Source organism: Motacilla alba, chromosome 18 (assembly GCF_015832195.1).
Source record: "Motacilla alba alba isolate MOTALB_02 chromosome 18, Motacilla_alba_V1.0_pri, whole genome shotgun sequence".
Taxonomy (NCBI): domain Eukaryota; kingdom Metazoa; phylum Chordata; class Aves; order Passeriformes; family Motacillidae; genus Motacilla; species Motacilla alba.
Genome location: NC_052033.1, coordinates 2,659,480 through 2,674,651, shown reverse-complemented (window position 1 = coordinate 2,674,651; position 15,172 = coordinate 2,659,480). Strand labels below are relative to the sequence as shown.

At 49.8% G+C, this 15,172-nt stretch overlaps 1 protein-coding gene across 8 annotated transcripts in view; it reads left to right on the top strand.

Moving 5' to 3' along the window:
- The window catches only part of SEPTIN9 (septin 9), a 150,363-nt gene extending 147,965 nt beyond the window's left edge, over positions 1-2,398 (top strand). For all 8 annotated transcript variants that reach the window (XM_038156851.1, XM_038156855.1, XM_038156854.1 and 5 more), the window contains one exon: positions 283-2,398. In XM_038156851.1, coding sequence (XP_038012779.1) covers positions 283-418 — 136 coding nt within the window. In that variant the 3' untranslated portion in view covers positions 419-2,398. The remainder of the gene's footprint in view (positions 1-282) is intronic.
- Positions 2,399-15,172: the final 12,774 nt, after the last annotated feature.

The window sequence follows — 15,172 nt, the reverse complement described above, 5'->3', positions numbered from 1 at the left end:
TTATGGGGGCTACAAAACCTCACCCCAGGACTAGCAGGGTGGGGGTCTCCCTGGGTGGGTGTCCTGCAGCCACAGGTCCTGTGTCCCCAGGCACAAATGAAGGCTTCAGCTCCTGCTGCCCAATAATGCTGCCAATGATAGCTTTTACTTCCCTCCTGTGCCCTGAAGGCACCATTAACCAGCAGGGCAGCAGGGGACATTGGGACTGGGGGGTGTTTGGGATGCCAGGGTTGGGGTGCAGAGGCTGGGCTGGTGTGATTGCTCCATCTCCCTTCCCTGCAGGACACACATGCAGAACATCAAGGATATTACCAGCAACATCCACTTTGAAGCCTACAGGGTGAAGAGGCTGAACGAGGGCCAGAGCTCTCTGTCCAACGGCGTGGCTGACAAAGAGCTGGTGGCCAACGAAATGTAACCGTCCCTCGCCGCAGCCAGGACCTCGCTCGCTCACGCTCGCTATTTCTCCCCTCTTCCCCCTTTATTTTTATATAAATCCTCTGCCACTGTCCCTCTTGCCCTGCTCCCTGACCCCCTGCCATGTTAACTGACCAAATAACCAGACGTGGGGCGGGGTGGCCGCTCTGCCCCTGCTTTGTGCCATGAGTTTTGTGCTCAGCCCCCAGAGCGGTGTCCCTGGCCCAGGGACCGTCCCTCTGCGGAGGTCGGGCTCTCGCTTGCCCCTAGCTGTGGCCCCACAGCCGAAGCCAGGGGAGCAGATCTGTGGGGCCAGCAGGGTTGGGGTGCCCTGGGAGCCCTTGCAGCCCCTCCGTGCAGGGGCTCCTCTCCGTCCATGGAAGGCGAGGGTTCCTCCAGGCGCTTCCGCAGCCTTCGGAAGCGAGGTACGGTGGGATGAAGAGAGCAAGCCAGTGCCATCCTTGTCTCCTGCAGCCCTCTGGGACTCTCCAGCCCCCAAGCCAGTCCCTGTACCCTGTCGACATGCAATAAACTGGGAGTGTTTAGGTGTCACATCGCCTGTCACCGACCCCCGGCCAGGCAGAGCGACCTGCTTTGGGAGAAGTGCCTTTTCAGACTGTGACCTTGCAATAGTGTGGGAGAGGGGAGGGAGGCTCTGCCTTGTCTGTCTGCAGCCTGCAGAAGGCTGTGAACCTCCACAGAGACTCTGGTTCCCTCTCCCTTGGGCCAGAGCTGTGGCTGATGTCCTGGGAGCACTTGTGTATTTATTTGTCACTCGGTTGGGTGGGTCTGTGTCCTCTGAGGGCTCCGAGTGTGTTTGTCCTGAGGGGCTGAGCGTGGAACTTTGGCTCTGCAAAGCAGTGGTGGGAGGCAGAGGGTTGTCCTGTCTAACCCTTGTGATTCTTGGGCTTTTCCCTACATCAGAGGAGGCTCTTGGGTGTCTGTAAATTCCTTGTCATTTCCTGGGTCCCCTGTGTGTCCAGGGAAGATGCTCCTGTTTTGCTGGTCCTTGTGCAGGGGGTCTGTGCATGTGCTGACCGAGCCCTGCAGCTGTGGGGGGGGCTGTGGGGTGTTTGTGGGTGCTGCTCCCCCTGCTCTGCCCTCAGACCCTTCTCTTTCTGTGTGTCTCCAGTAAATCAGACCCTGCAAGCATTAGGTAGCACTGTGACACAGGAGCAGGGGTTCCTGGAGCAAAGCTCTGCAGTCCTGCCCCTCTCCCCAGCTCCCCTTGCCTTTCTGGTGTCCACCAGTCTCCCAATCCTCTCTAAGGGAAAAAAACTTCTGCAAATCACCCATTTTTGGGGGCACACACTGAAGTGGCAGCGTGTCCCATCCTCTAGCACTGGAAGGCACCTGCAGAGCCCACGGGGGACAGAGCCTGGCTCAGCACAGGAGGAGGGAGGAGGTTGCTCTCCCCTTGCTGGGGATGCCCAGGTTTTCAGGGGCTCCCCACACGTCCCCCCCAGCAGCCAAAGGGGTGTGGACAGGGGGGTGCATTGTGAGGATCCCTTCTCCCCTTCACTCACATCCCCCCTCCACAACAGCCCCACGGAGCTGCCGGGGAACAGCAGCTCTCTACTTGCTGACTTGCTATATTTTAGCAAAAACAACAACAACAAATGTATTAACTGAAAAAAAAATATATATTTCAAGTGTTAAAAAAAAAGACTGAAAGGGGAGAAAAACTTCTTGTGTGAGGCACTTCTGCAAATGCCATCTTAAACTTTTTTTTTTCCTCTAGTTGGTATCTCAAGCTGGGCCAAGCAAGACATGCCGCTTTCTCCTTTGTAACCTGACTTTTTTTTTTTTTTTGAAGGAAAAAAAAAAAAAAGAAAATAATACAATAAAAAAACCCTTCATCCAGATCAATTAAAATGGCCTTTTGGGGGTTATAAGCATTATGAAAATTTAGTCCATTTTTGTATAAATAATAGTGTTTAATATGTATTTCCCAAAATAAATGTTTCGAATGCAAATAGAAGGAGGCTTGTTTAGAAATGTCTGTTCCCAGCCTTGGTGTAACCATTGCTACGTGGACCCTGTAGGGCTGGGGATGGGAGAGTCCAGCCCCAGAACTGCCCTGTTTAGGGTGGAAGAGAACTCCTGCCCCCCTTGACTCATCCCACCTTGGATGCCTGCCCCAGGTACTCTACAAATGCCGGAGCTGGTTCTGCTGAGCACCTTTGGGATGGAGCCAGCCCCATCCTGAGGGAGGCAGGTGGATCCCACCCCTGTGCTTCCATGGTGGAGCTGTTCCCACTGTGCTTCCTGGTGTTTGCATGGAGAAGTGGCTGCCCCTCGTTCAGGGGCAGGCAGGAGCCTGTCTTTCACACCAGTGTGGCTTTGGCTCCACAGGCTGGTGATCTTCAAAACCCTTCCTGGCTGCAGGCTTGGCCTTGGGATGCCCTTGGAAGCTGGCTTCCCTTGGAAGATTGGCCATCCTGAAAACCACGTTTTTCCCTGGTGCCACAGATGTCACACTGTCCCCTCTGGTTTAGTCTCTGTCTCACGTGTTTATTGTATTTTTCCCCGTGAATAGTTGAACTCGGAAGCCACCTGGAGCTCTAAGTGACCCTGCTTAGGCTGGGGCTGGAGCAAGTGACTTCCAGAGGTCCTTTCCAGCCTCAGCCCCTTGGGATTGTGTGGCTGTGGGACTGGATGAAAACAAACCCAGCAGGGCAGCACTCGGGTCGGGTTCCTGAGGGGCTCTGGAGCACAGGACAGGCTTCTGTACATTTTAACTCTGCTTTTCTGCTGGCACCTGGGTTTTGGTGCAGTGAATGATCTCACGTGGCATCCAGTGGTGGGCTGCCTTTGCCCCAGTGCCAAACCCATCCCCATCAATACCCCTCCATTTCCTGAGCTGCACAGCAGTTCCGTGCTTGCCTTACCCCAAATCCCCCTCACCCCCCGAGCTCACAAAGGATTCCAGGGTGACAAGCAGCAAAATCAAAGTGTTCTCACCGTTGTCACCAGGGCAAGACCCAGAACAAAAGCTCCTAGGGATGGAGCGGGGAAAATCAACATGTAGGTGTAGTAACTACAAACACAGGCCATGGGCCTTGCTCCTGGAGGAACCTACAGCAGGTTTTCCCCATGTTGTGGTTTTTCTTGTGCTGGGATTTGGGGTTTTTTTGCAGTTTCCCTCATTGTTGGTGTCTGAGCATGTGAGGGAGATGGGACAGGGGATGCTCCAGGGCTCTCCAGGCTGGAATCTGAGTGTCCATGGAGGGACAGGGGATGCTCCAGGGCTCTCCAGGCTGGAATCTGAGTGTGTCCATGGAGGGACAGGGGATGCTCCGGGGCTCTCCAGGCTGGAATCTGAGTGTGTCCATGGAGGGACAGGGAATGCTCCGGGGCTCTCCAGGCTGGAATCTGAGTGTCCATGGAGGGACAGAGGATGCTCCAGGGCTCTCCAGGCTGGAATCTGAGTGTGTCCATGGAGGGACAGAGGATGCTCCAGGGCTCTCCAGGCTGGAATCTGAGTGTCCATGGAGGGACAGAGGATGCTCCAGGGCTCTCCAGGCTGGAATCTGAGTGTGTCCATGGAGGGACAGAGGATGCTCCAGGGCTCTCCAGGCTGGAATCTGAGTGTGTCCATGGAGGGACAGGGGATGCTCCGGGGCTCTCCAGGCAGATGCTGGAATCTGAATGTGTCCATGGAGGGACAGAGGATGCTCCAGGGCTCTCCAGGCAGATGCTGCCCTGGTGACACGTTGAGAAATGGTTTTTGGATGGAGAGAGGGGAAAGCAGGCAAAATTCCCCAGCTCAGCAGTGAGGGCAGCTTTTGTTTAGGCCAGAGGAGGAGCTCAAGGGGTCGGAGGTCCCTTCATGGGAATGGTGCAGGGAATGGCTCCCAGATGTTGGGAAGCTCCAGAGAGGTGGGGCTGGCCACGGGAGAGCAGCAACACCAGACGCGCTGATGGAACAGGGGCTTGTGTGGTGCTGTGGGAAAAATCCCAGCTGGGGGAAGGGCTGGCCATTGCAAAATTCCCCCTTGCTCCCCAGAGCCTCCCAGGAGTGACCTGGGAGGGGCTGGGTGGGGAGGGTTTGGGCAGAGGAGAGGGCAGGCAAGGAGCTGCTCCCCCTCCAAGGGAAATGTGCCTCAGGATGGCAGCAAGGACCTGGCACTAATGGCTTATTGAGTGGCCTCACTTTAACAAATGAGGGAAATGAAGATGAGCGAGAGTTTAATTACCGAGCTGAACAGCTTTCCACAGCGAGGATGGGCCCTGCTTGCCTTGCCTGGCTCTGGGAGGGAGAGGGGTCCCCCCAGCACAGCCGGGCTCTGGGGGTGCCTGGCAGCCTGGAGGAGGTGGCTGCAGGGCCAGGGAGGGCTGGAGATGGGTCAGGTTCCAAAGAGCATCTCCATCCAAGAGGAGGACTATAAATAATAAGAATAAAAGGGAGTATAAATAATTAAAGCAGCTCATAGCGAGCAGTTCCCGAAACGTCTGCCTGATTTAAAAACTAATTACTTGGAGGGTAATCACCACCAGAAGTGCACATATTTACCCACAATGCTGCTCTTCCCTCCTCTTCCTTTCGCTCCCTTCTCCTGATTGCTTTCCCAGGCACTGGCACAGACTTATCACTCACCCACAGTGCACAATAAATGGGCTTGTACTCGTCCATCTCCCTGATTAATACCAGCAGTGGAGACCTGCTCAGGGAGGAATAAATCCTCTCAGGGTAGGAGGCCAGGTGCTGGCAGGAGCTGAGCTGAGCTGTGTGGTACCTGCAGAGCCCAGAGGAGCTGGGAGCCCCAAAGGGCTCCCCTGGGTGAAGCTGTGCTGCCCAAAACCAGGGCACCAGCGGGCACCAGGAGCCCCAGGGGGATGTGGCATCCCCTGCTCAGTGTGAGCTGCTGCTCAGGGGCTTTGCTGGGCCGTCCCTTACACACTGGGCTGTGCATCAAACCCTGAATTCCCTGATGTGGGAGCTGTCCTCTGGGAGCATCTGCCTTTGATGTGCTTGCTGTGCTGCAGCAGGCACAGGCAGAGCTGCAGAGCTCCAGCTTTAATCACAGGGAAGCTGCTGCACTGCAGCTGAAAGCTTGGTGGGGTTTGATCATCTTCACTGTGGCTCCAGCAGAAAGGAGGATTTGTCCCTGCAGCACCCCCAGCTCCTCCCTCACACAAGGTGCTGGTCCCAACCCTCCTGCTCCTTCTCACACACCCTTTTTTCCATGCCCACAGCAAACTCATTTTTGTAGTTCTTCTCTCACACAAGGTGCTGGTCCCAACCCTCCTGCTCCTTCTCACACACTCTTTTTTCCATGCCCACAGCATACTCAATTTTCTGACTCTCTCACGCAGTTTAGTTTGTATTTATTTGCCTGAGCTTCTCTCTGGACCTTCACAAATGAATAAATAATTCTCCCCATCAGCCTGATTTAGGAGCAGCATTGCACAGCGCTGCTTCATTTAGGAAAACAGAATAATTTACTCCTAACTTATGGGATTCAGGAGACTTCCACCCGCAGCCCATGATATTTTCTCATTAACATTACCCAGCTAAGCTAAAAACTGCAATTTCATAAGTCATACTTCCTTCAAAGGCACATTACCAGCTTCCCAGGGACTCCAAAAGTTTACTGAAGCTTAAAGACATACCTCATAGCATGCAGAAATGTGCCAAAGTCCCCCTTATTACAACTGAAACCATCTTTCCTGCAAGTTCCTCTCCCCTGAACTCTTCCCATCAGGAGGATGTTTAGATGAGTGATGCTGGGCAAAAGGATAGCGTTGAGTTACTCTTTAACAAGAAGATAAAATGAAAATATTTAACTGGAAACAAAATAAAAGTCCTTTTTCCTCTGCTCTTTGGCATATCTACAAATGACATAAATCAAAATATTCCCTTTTTGTGGGTTTTTTAGTGCTGGGGGGTTGCCCACAGTGAAAACATGGGATGGAGGACTGGGATGCAGGGAGATGGATGATTCTGTGAGAGCTCCTTGCCACAAAGGGCCACCAGGACCCAGGGCTGAGCAGTTCTTCCAATCTGTGCACCATTTTTAAAGGAGGTTCTTTGGTTTGGGGGTTTTTTTGTAAGTCACAGCTGAAGCAAAGTTTACAGACCCCACTCTTTCACAAGTAAAAACTGTCATCTTTGAAGGCCCATGTCCTGAAACAGCTTTGCAGAGGACAAGGAGGGGGAAGCAGAAAGAGCCTGGAGCCCCTGGCTGCATCCAGCCACTGCACCACCCCTGTGGGCAGCAGAGGACAGCCCCACCTCCAGCTTTCCCCCTTGCCACCAGCCCCAGAAAAAAAAGTCAAGATTAAAATCATATTCCTAAAGCAAAATTACACATTGGAGACTCCAGGGCCCTCCCGGGAGGATCAGGGCACTCCTCTATAAATATCTGCCTCGAAACGTTTAATTTGCAGATGGAATTAAGCCTGGGAAGAAAGGGAAGGATGTCTTTTCATGTGTGGGCTGTCCAGCTCTGCCTTGAATATCAAAGTGAGGCACGTTACAAAGCAGCAGCTCCACGGGATTATCTGAGAAACCTTGTAGGTCCCAGGTGGCAGAGCTTTTGGGATCAAAAGGTGTGGGACTTATGCAGAAAGCCAGGAAAAGCCAGCCCCAAGGAGCCAAATCTCAGGGCAGCTGGCAGAGTTCAGAGATTTCCAAGGAAACAAGAGGGTAGGTGAGGAACCAGGAGAGCTCGAGCTTTCACGTGGACTTTGGATTAAATATTAACTGGCTGCAGTGGGTTATGAGGATAAATATTTTCATTAATCATGCATGTGCTCATTATGAGGGTGAGAATAGACCGTTCAAGATTCATCTTCATGGGCTTTTCAACTCCAGCCTCCCATTTTCTGCCCGTAGCTTTTGGTAAAACATCATCTGCTGTGCTTGCTTTCTTCAGAAAACCTTTCCCCCACAAACCATTTTATTGGTTTCAACATTTTATTGGTTAGGCTTTGAAAGCACCAGATGAAAAGGTTCAGCTTGAGGGTGAATGGAGAGGAGAAAATGCAGCTCTAGTTTAAACAAGGGAAGGGGAGTGGGGTGATGGTTTTGAAGTGGCCCATGGAGGTGGGAGCCTGACCTGGGCTGGGAAAACAGAGCTCAACTTCCAGGGATCTGCTGCCACGGACCAGTGACACCTTGCCATCTATTTCATTAAAAAATCAGAATTTTTCCTGCTTTCCTCTGATTTTATTGAACTTTTCAATCATTATAACTTTCCTTAGCTTTCCTTCCTTTCTGCTATTAGCAGCTCTTTTCAATTACTTGGTGCTTTCCTCTTTATTCCAGTAATTTTTTTTAAAGACTCGTCTAGAAGGAAGAGGGAAGACAGATTAAAATTTATACTAGAACAGAAAGTGAATATATGACTGAGACTCTAAAACCCTGTCATTAGCAATATTTAATAAGGAACAAAATTACTGGGCAAGCTGAGATATCTGCAAATTACTCCTGAAACTCTCCAGGATGGAAGGGGAGAGCTGACTGATGGATGAAGACACAAAGGATTTGGAAGGAGCATCTCCAATGCCCATCTGTCCCACTAAAAGGATTTATGAATGTTCAGCACAGCTCTGAGGGACCCATCTCTGGGTGAGGGTGACAGAGGTGACACTTTGGAGGTGCCCTAAAAATGCCCCCTGTGCTGCTGGCACCCTCTGTGCTCCCCCCTGGGCTGGCAGCAATGGCTTTATTTTTTCCACGGCACCAATCCCAATGTGAATCCTGTGGAGGAAAACAGAGGCCATGGATGTTGGATGTTTCCTTTTCTGAGCACTTCAGGGAGGAGCAGTGGGCAGGTTTGGGGCTGTGCTGGTGGCTGTACCTATTTTTTATCTTTTTTTGATTAAGCCCTTTTCTGACCCAGAGATGGGGCAACATCTGCAACCTAAACTTCCTTCTCTTTCAACAATTCCAAGAAATTAACCTCTTGTTATCATCGACTTAAAAGATTGTTTTTTGCAACATTCCACTGCATCCAGAGGATGCTCCTCAATTTACCTTTTCAATTCCAACCATCAATAAAAGAAAACCACAACTCTTCAAAAAAGACAAGCACATCATTGTGCTCCAAAAAAAACCCTTTTTTCCTCGCACAAAACACCAATTTAACAAATTAAGCCCTTTTCTAACCCCAAAATAAAACAACTAAAAAAGGTTTTAAAAACTTTTATTCCATTTTCAATGCCATTTAAAAAATAAAAGAATACAAATGTTACAGTTTGGAAGCTCTGGGCATGGACTTCTCCGACCTCAGTCTGGTACCTCTGGTGTTTATCAGAGCACACCACGCTCTCACTGCTTCCTCTGCAGGAGAAATCTGATTAAAACAGGGCTTTTTGCTGCTGTCAGCTGGGGTATTTTCGGGGTCCCCCGACGAAGGGAGGAAATGATGAATCTGACTCCATGTTCTTGGAAGGCTAATTCATTATTTTATGATCTATATTATATTAAAGAATGCTATACTAAAACTATACTAAACTATACTGAAGAATAGAGAAAGGATTCTTACAGAAGGCTTAACAAGTTACTAATGAAAACTCATGACTCTCTCCAGAGTCTGACACAGCCTGACCATGATTGGTCATTAAGCAAAAACAATTCACCTGTTGGATAAACAATCTCCAACCACATTCCAAAGCAGCAAAACACAGCAGAAGCAAATGAGATAATATTGTTTTCCTTTTTCTCTGAGGCTTCTCAGCTTCCCAGGAGAAGAAATCCTGAGCAAAGGAATTTTTCAGAAATTAACTGGAGGCCTCATCCCTACTGAAGCAGGGTGAATGCACAGAGCAGACAGGCTGTTATTTATCACAGCTTACATGCACATATTTCACACTGGTTTGGGGCTTTGTTTCTGTCAAGGCTTTCGTGTGAAACCTGGTGCAGATGGATGTGAGAGTGTCTCTAAACCCCCAGAGCTGTAATCCCTTAATGCTGGGCACTTTCTCGAGCTTCTTGCTGGGAATAGAAACTGACCCCAAGCCAGGCCTGTGTCTGGTGTGAGCTCTGTCCCTTTTCTGTGGGGTCCTGTGTGGGAAATGGAAAGATGGAAACTTCTACAGGTGCAGGAGGGCCTGATCTGCAGCCTTGGAAGGAGCTTAGATTGATGTAAAAATAAAGTACACAGATATTAAGTAGAAACATCATAAACTTATGTTTCTATAGAAAGAGTATGCCTTAACTAAGTGAGAAACTGTATTGATAAGATACTAAAGAGTTTATAATGTTGGGGTGTGGTTGTATAGAGTAAGCTAAGAGTTTAGAAGTAATAATAAAAAATATGTGTAAATGTGTGACAGAAACCCATTGAGCAAGGTATGCACAATACAACAAAATTAAGGAAAAGTGATAAGTTAGAAAAGCAAAATAAACCTTGTAACAGCTATCAATTAAATTAGAAAGCTATGTATTGTGTTTAAAAAAAAACAACCTTGTAACTACTTTAAACTATAACCAGCTACTTACTCCTTTAAAATCTCACAACCTCTCCAACTAATATTTATCTGAACAATAAATCATTCTTAACCTGATGATAGTCCCATTCCCTCATTAAAAGCAGTGACAATACCAGTCCTGGCCCCCCACGTCTGTGTCCTGCTCCACGTGGATCAAAGCCCTTTAGTGACCAAAGCCTTTCCCAGGGGGCAGAGGGAAGGTGGTGACTGAGGTTCCTCTGGGGTCTGCACAGCTGCAGGGATGAGTGGCTGCCCCCGGGGGCTGGGCTGGGAAGTCCTGTCCTGCAGTTAAGTGCCTCATCTAAAAGGCTTGGAGGGCTCTTGTAGCTCTGTTTGCTCTGCTGCAGCTGCTCTCGCCTGGGGCTCCTGTGGCTGCTCTTGGAGACCAAAAAGCGGTGGCTTCATCTGCTCCCTGTGCCTGCAGGCCAGGGAGGGGCCTCACCCCTGCCCCAGGACTGCTGCAGTTCCCAGATTTGGTGGGGCTGGAGCTGCAGCACCCATCAGGTCAGTGCTGGGTGTGTCCAAGGTGGTTGTGCTGAAAATCAAACCTGCTGAGCTGGGACTGGGGGGACTGTAGTCACAGGTGCCCACCAGAGCTCTGCATCCCCTTGAAAGAAAAATGGGGTTGAGTTTAGAGCACGGGAGCTGCATTGGTGCTGCTAAAGTCCCCAGCAGAGAGCTCTGGCCATGGCCATGGGGAGCTGGAGAGGGTCTCCACAGCCACAGGTGTGGGCAGGGATGGAGATCCCTCCCCCCAGGTGACTTTGCTGGAGGATGAACACACACCCCTCCATCCCTTCCTCTCCTTTGCTTGTGAAGAGTGATCAAAGTGCAGCTGTTGGATTTTTGGATTTCATAACCCGAGTAAATGCTAAAAAAAAAAAAAAAAAAAAAAGAAAGAAAGAAGAAGAATCACTCCCAAAAGATCTCAGGGATGGTGTTTTGAGTTTTGGCTGCTTTGCCTGAGAAACAGTCTCCTCTGATTCAGCTTGTTCAAATCATCTTAACTGTTCTTAGCAAGAAAAAACCCTCTGTATCCTGAAGGCAAGTATATTTGGGCAGAGCAATAACAGAGACTTTAAGAGGTTTGGAGGTTACAGTGGGAAATAGCAGTTATTCCCAATAAGCAGTGTTAAATGAAGTGCTGCTGACAGTAGCCTGAGGCAGGTTCAAGAGTTTCAAGATTTGCAACTAAGAGATTAACCAAAATATATGTCTTATTACAGGCGAGTTTGTATCTAAATCATTTAAAGTACCTTTAGATGCTGTAATGTTTTTCCTCCTAAGTGCTCATGGTGTATCTGCAGCTTCCTCCTGCTTTTCAGGGGTGAGCAAAGCAAGAGCCCTTGATCTTGGTGAGTTTAAGACCCTGTGAGGAGGGAGCCCAGTGGATTGGCAGGTTCCCTTTGATGCGAGGTTGCTTGAGCAGTGATCCTGTTTTACAGGGAGGAGACATCCTGGCTCAGCTCCTCCTGTGGGGGCAGTGAAAAGGTGGATGGGCCCAGCACGAGGTTTTGCCAAAGCTCTGGGTGTGAAACTCCTCTGGAAGAGGAGCAGCAGTGTGGCTGGGAGCTGGAGTAACCTGGTCCCTAACTAGCAGAGGCTGTAGGTTCTCAGGAGAGCAAGTGCTGAGTTTGGGGGTGTGAGAAATGATACTCGCTTCCAAAAAATGCAAAAGGTTTATTAAAACCTTATCAAAAATACAACAGAAGACTGAATAGAGAAAATATTATGGGAGCAGAGGATTTTTCCCACCATGTGTTCATCCACACAATGGAGGTTTTGCCTTTTAACCCTTTAGCCCCTCCCAAAGTTCTGTCCATCCACTCCTTCACTGTGCAGTGGTGGAGATCACGTCCTTAAATCTTGACTGGAGGTCAGGTGCTGCCATAGTGACAATCCAAACCCTTCCAAAGGTCCCAAACACAGGCCACCCCATGAGAACAATGCAAGGGGGGTAAAACATAACTATAAGTCTGTAAAACTTCTAATATTTGCCTTTCAATTGAGTCAACCATCACATTACTCTCCTATCACAGGGGTGTAAAGAAGAACGGCTCAGGTGAGACAAAACATCTTCATCTTTGCCAAGCCTGAATCCAACTGCTGATATCCCAATTTCTGCCATCCCATAGGACTTCCACGTGCATGGATCACCCACCAAAATCTGTTTGGGATGCAGGATGTTGGGTTTTTCCTTCTGTGCTGAACTGGAAGGAGATTCAGTGAAGGGCCAGCAGCATGGGGTTACCAGAATAAATTATCTGCCACCAGCATGGGCAGTCACTGGCACAGAGCCCTGGCTACAACCTGGGAAAGATAAATTTAAATTTGATGGGTGAGGAATCAACAGGTCCAGGGAAATTATCTGCAAAAGAGGGACAAGCTCCATGTGTTGAAAAATAAAGCAGAGGAGAAGGTCAGAGAGGTTTCAGGGGAGCTGGTCCGACCCTGAGGAGCAACCTGGGGTGCTGAAGCTGAGAGAGGAAAATGGGTGTTGGTTATTTGAACGAGATTCCTGTGCTCCGTGTGTTCCTTCAGGCAGGCAGCACTTGATTTCTGGCAGCTCTGCAAAGCTGGGCTGCCAAGCTGGGCTTTGGCAATCCCACACCCTGTGGGGATGAGCTACACACCCTGCAGGGCTGGAGCCCTCCAGAGGAAGGGCTTTTGCCCATGGGGTGTCTCGAGCACCTTCAGCAGCTGTGCCAGGGCTGAGGGGCAGGGAGTGCAGGATGGCAGTGGGGTGTGGGGCTGTGCATCCTGCTCTGCCAGAGCTGGGGCAGTTCTCTGCTGTGCATTGGGCACTTTCCTTTATCTCTCCCACAGCCAATCCTCCCTCCAGGAGATCTCTGCTGTCCATGGCCACTGAGTGTCCCTGCAGGGCTGATCAAATTCCATCATCCCACGGGGAGATGCTCTGCCCAGGGCAGGAGCCAAGCATTCCTACCTGGATACAATCTGAGCCTGGCAACAGCACAGCAGCCTTTGCCCCCTGCATTCCCAGAGGAGCAGCTTTCTTCTGCCCTGCATTCCCAGAGGAGCAGCTTTCTCCTGCCCTGCATTCCCAGAGGGAGAGCAGGCCCATCTCCAGCAGCCCTGGAGCTTCAGAGGAAAACTCCCCCCTTGTGCAGGATCCCTGCTCCAGCAGAACCACAGCTGGCACTGCAGGAGGGCTGAGCCACCATGGAATGGCACTGCTGCCACCAGCCTGACCCACAGGGGGTCAGCTCCTGTTCTGGCTCCGGCAGTGGTTTGTTTTCTTTTCTGTACTATTGCATTTGTATTTTTTAATTTTCCTAGTAAAGAGCTGTTTTTCCTATTCCCATATCTTTGCCTGAAAGCCCCTTGATTTCAAAAATTCTAATAATTTGTAGGGAGAGGTTTTACATTTTCCATTTCAGGGGAGGCTCCTGCCTTCCTCAGCAGACACCTGTCTGTGCAAACCAAGACAGAGGCAAAGATCCCGACCAAAGGATCCCCCGGCAGAGCTGGAACCAGGGAAATGACTGGAGATTGAAAGAGAGTTTCAGCTCTTAAATGTGTGTTAAATGTGCTGAAACCATCCTGGAGCAAGCTGGTGAGCGCCTGGCAGGGCTGGGTGGCACCAGCCCACGGGGAGTCAGTAAAGCTGAGCTCTGGGAAATGAGTCCTCCTGTTGGAGGCCACCTTGAGCCATACTCACAATATAAAATACTGCTCTTTCTCTTCGCCCTGGCTTGCTTCCACATTCTCAGATTCATGACATTTCTGTGTCATACAATAGACCTGAGATTGCAAGGTTTTTTTCTCCATGTGAACAAGGGAAAGTGTCACCAAGTGTCTTTGCATTATTACTTTTTTTTTTTTTTACTTTTAAAGTGAGTCTGTGTCCCTCCAGGCAATCAGATATTCGTGGTGACCTGGTGGCAGTGGCACCTCCAGCAAGTGTGCAAGATGTCATTTGGAAAGCAGCAGAAAGCACGTGAGAGTTGTTTCATTTTCAGTCCCACATGTTGGGCAGGCGGGTGGCAGTCACCTGCTGCACGTGGACACAGAGAGGTGGCAGAGTGTGGCCTCACCTCCCCTCTGGTGGTAATGGCTTTTCCAGGGGTTGCCAAGGAACGTTGCAAGTGTCTGGTGTGAATTATAGCACCTCTGTCAGATGAGGGAGGGCTGTTTTATCTTGTTCCGTGACAGGTGAGGGAGCCGCATCCCCAAAGTCCTGTAGCCAGTTTTCCCTTTCAATACAACAGAGCTGTGGATGCTGTGCTGGTCAAGGCTCTTCCATGGAATTTACAATGGATATCTGGATGTCAGCCATGCCACAAACCCTCTTTGAGTGTAATGGCAGGCCCTGTGCAAGAGGATGAAGGAAAAAAGGATGAAATGCATGCTGACTGTCCTGCTTTTGCAGGACTTTTGCCCGTTCAAAGGACCAGGTTCCTCCAGGCTTTTGTTTCCTGCAGTGGAAGAGCAGACTCCAAACATTAAGAGGAACAAATGGAAACCTGGCTTTTCTGGGGGCTGCTAAGGACCTGCCCTGACTGCCACAACCGCTGCAGCTCTGTGGGCTCCCCGGGCTGTCACCAATTGCCCCCTTTGAGCTGCCTTCCCACGTGTGGCCCAGCTCCTTGTTGGTGTGCCTGCCCCCTCGTGGGGCTGAGGGTTTGACTGTGGAATGTCGAGTTTTATCTCCTTTTTCCTTCCTTGGTCAGGGTTGAAATTGAAAGTGCTTGAGGTGGTATTTCTGCTGGAGACCTGACACAGACAGAAAACCTCTAAAGGGCTTGTCCACCTCAGGCTCTCCTTCCTGGCCTCTCCCATCCAGTGTTTTAGAGTAGGAGCTACAAACCCTGCTATAATCTGCCTGCAGGAATGTTCCTATTGGACATGAAATAGCAGGACACAGACACGCAGCTCTTCCAAGGTAAAAAAGGCACTTTTAATTTCTGATTTTAACATTTATAGATTTCTAAAAGTGACAGTGGATTGGAGGGTGAAAGTGCCACCTTGTCCAATGACACTGGACAAACCAACAGTCCATCAGATTTCTCCTCCTCCATAAAAGAACGCAAAACAATAAGTTATTTACATAAAGTGTGTGAGAAAGTTTGCTACAAGATTGTAAACATCAGAAGGCTTAGAAAAACTTTAAAAATCAGGGCGACAGAGGAGAGGCTTGTCCTGCTTGGGATCCAGCAGGTTTTATCCTTTGCATTAGAGGAGTATTCAAATAATTTAACAGTGGATGTTCTCATCCCTCATCTGCTGGCAGCGTTGTTTTTGTGGCTCTAATGCTTGCCTGACCTCAATAATGTCTCCTGTGCGTTGCTCA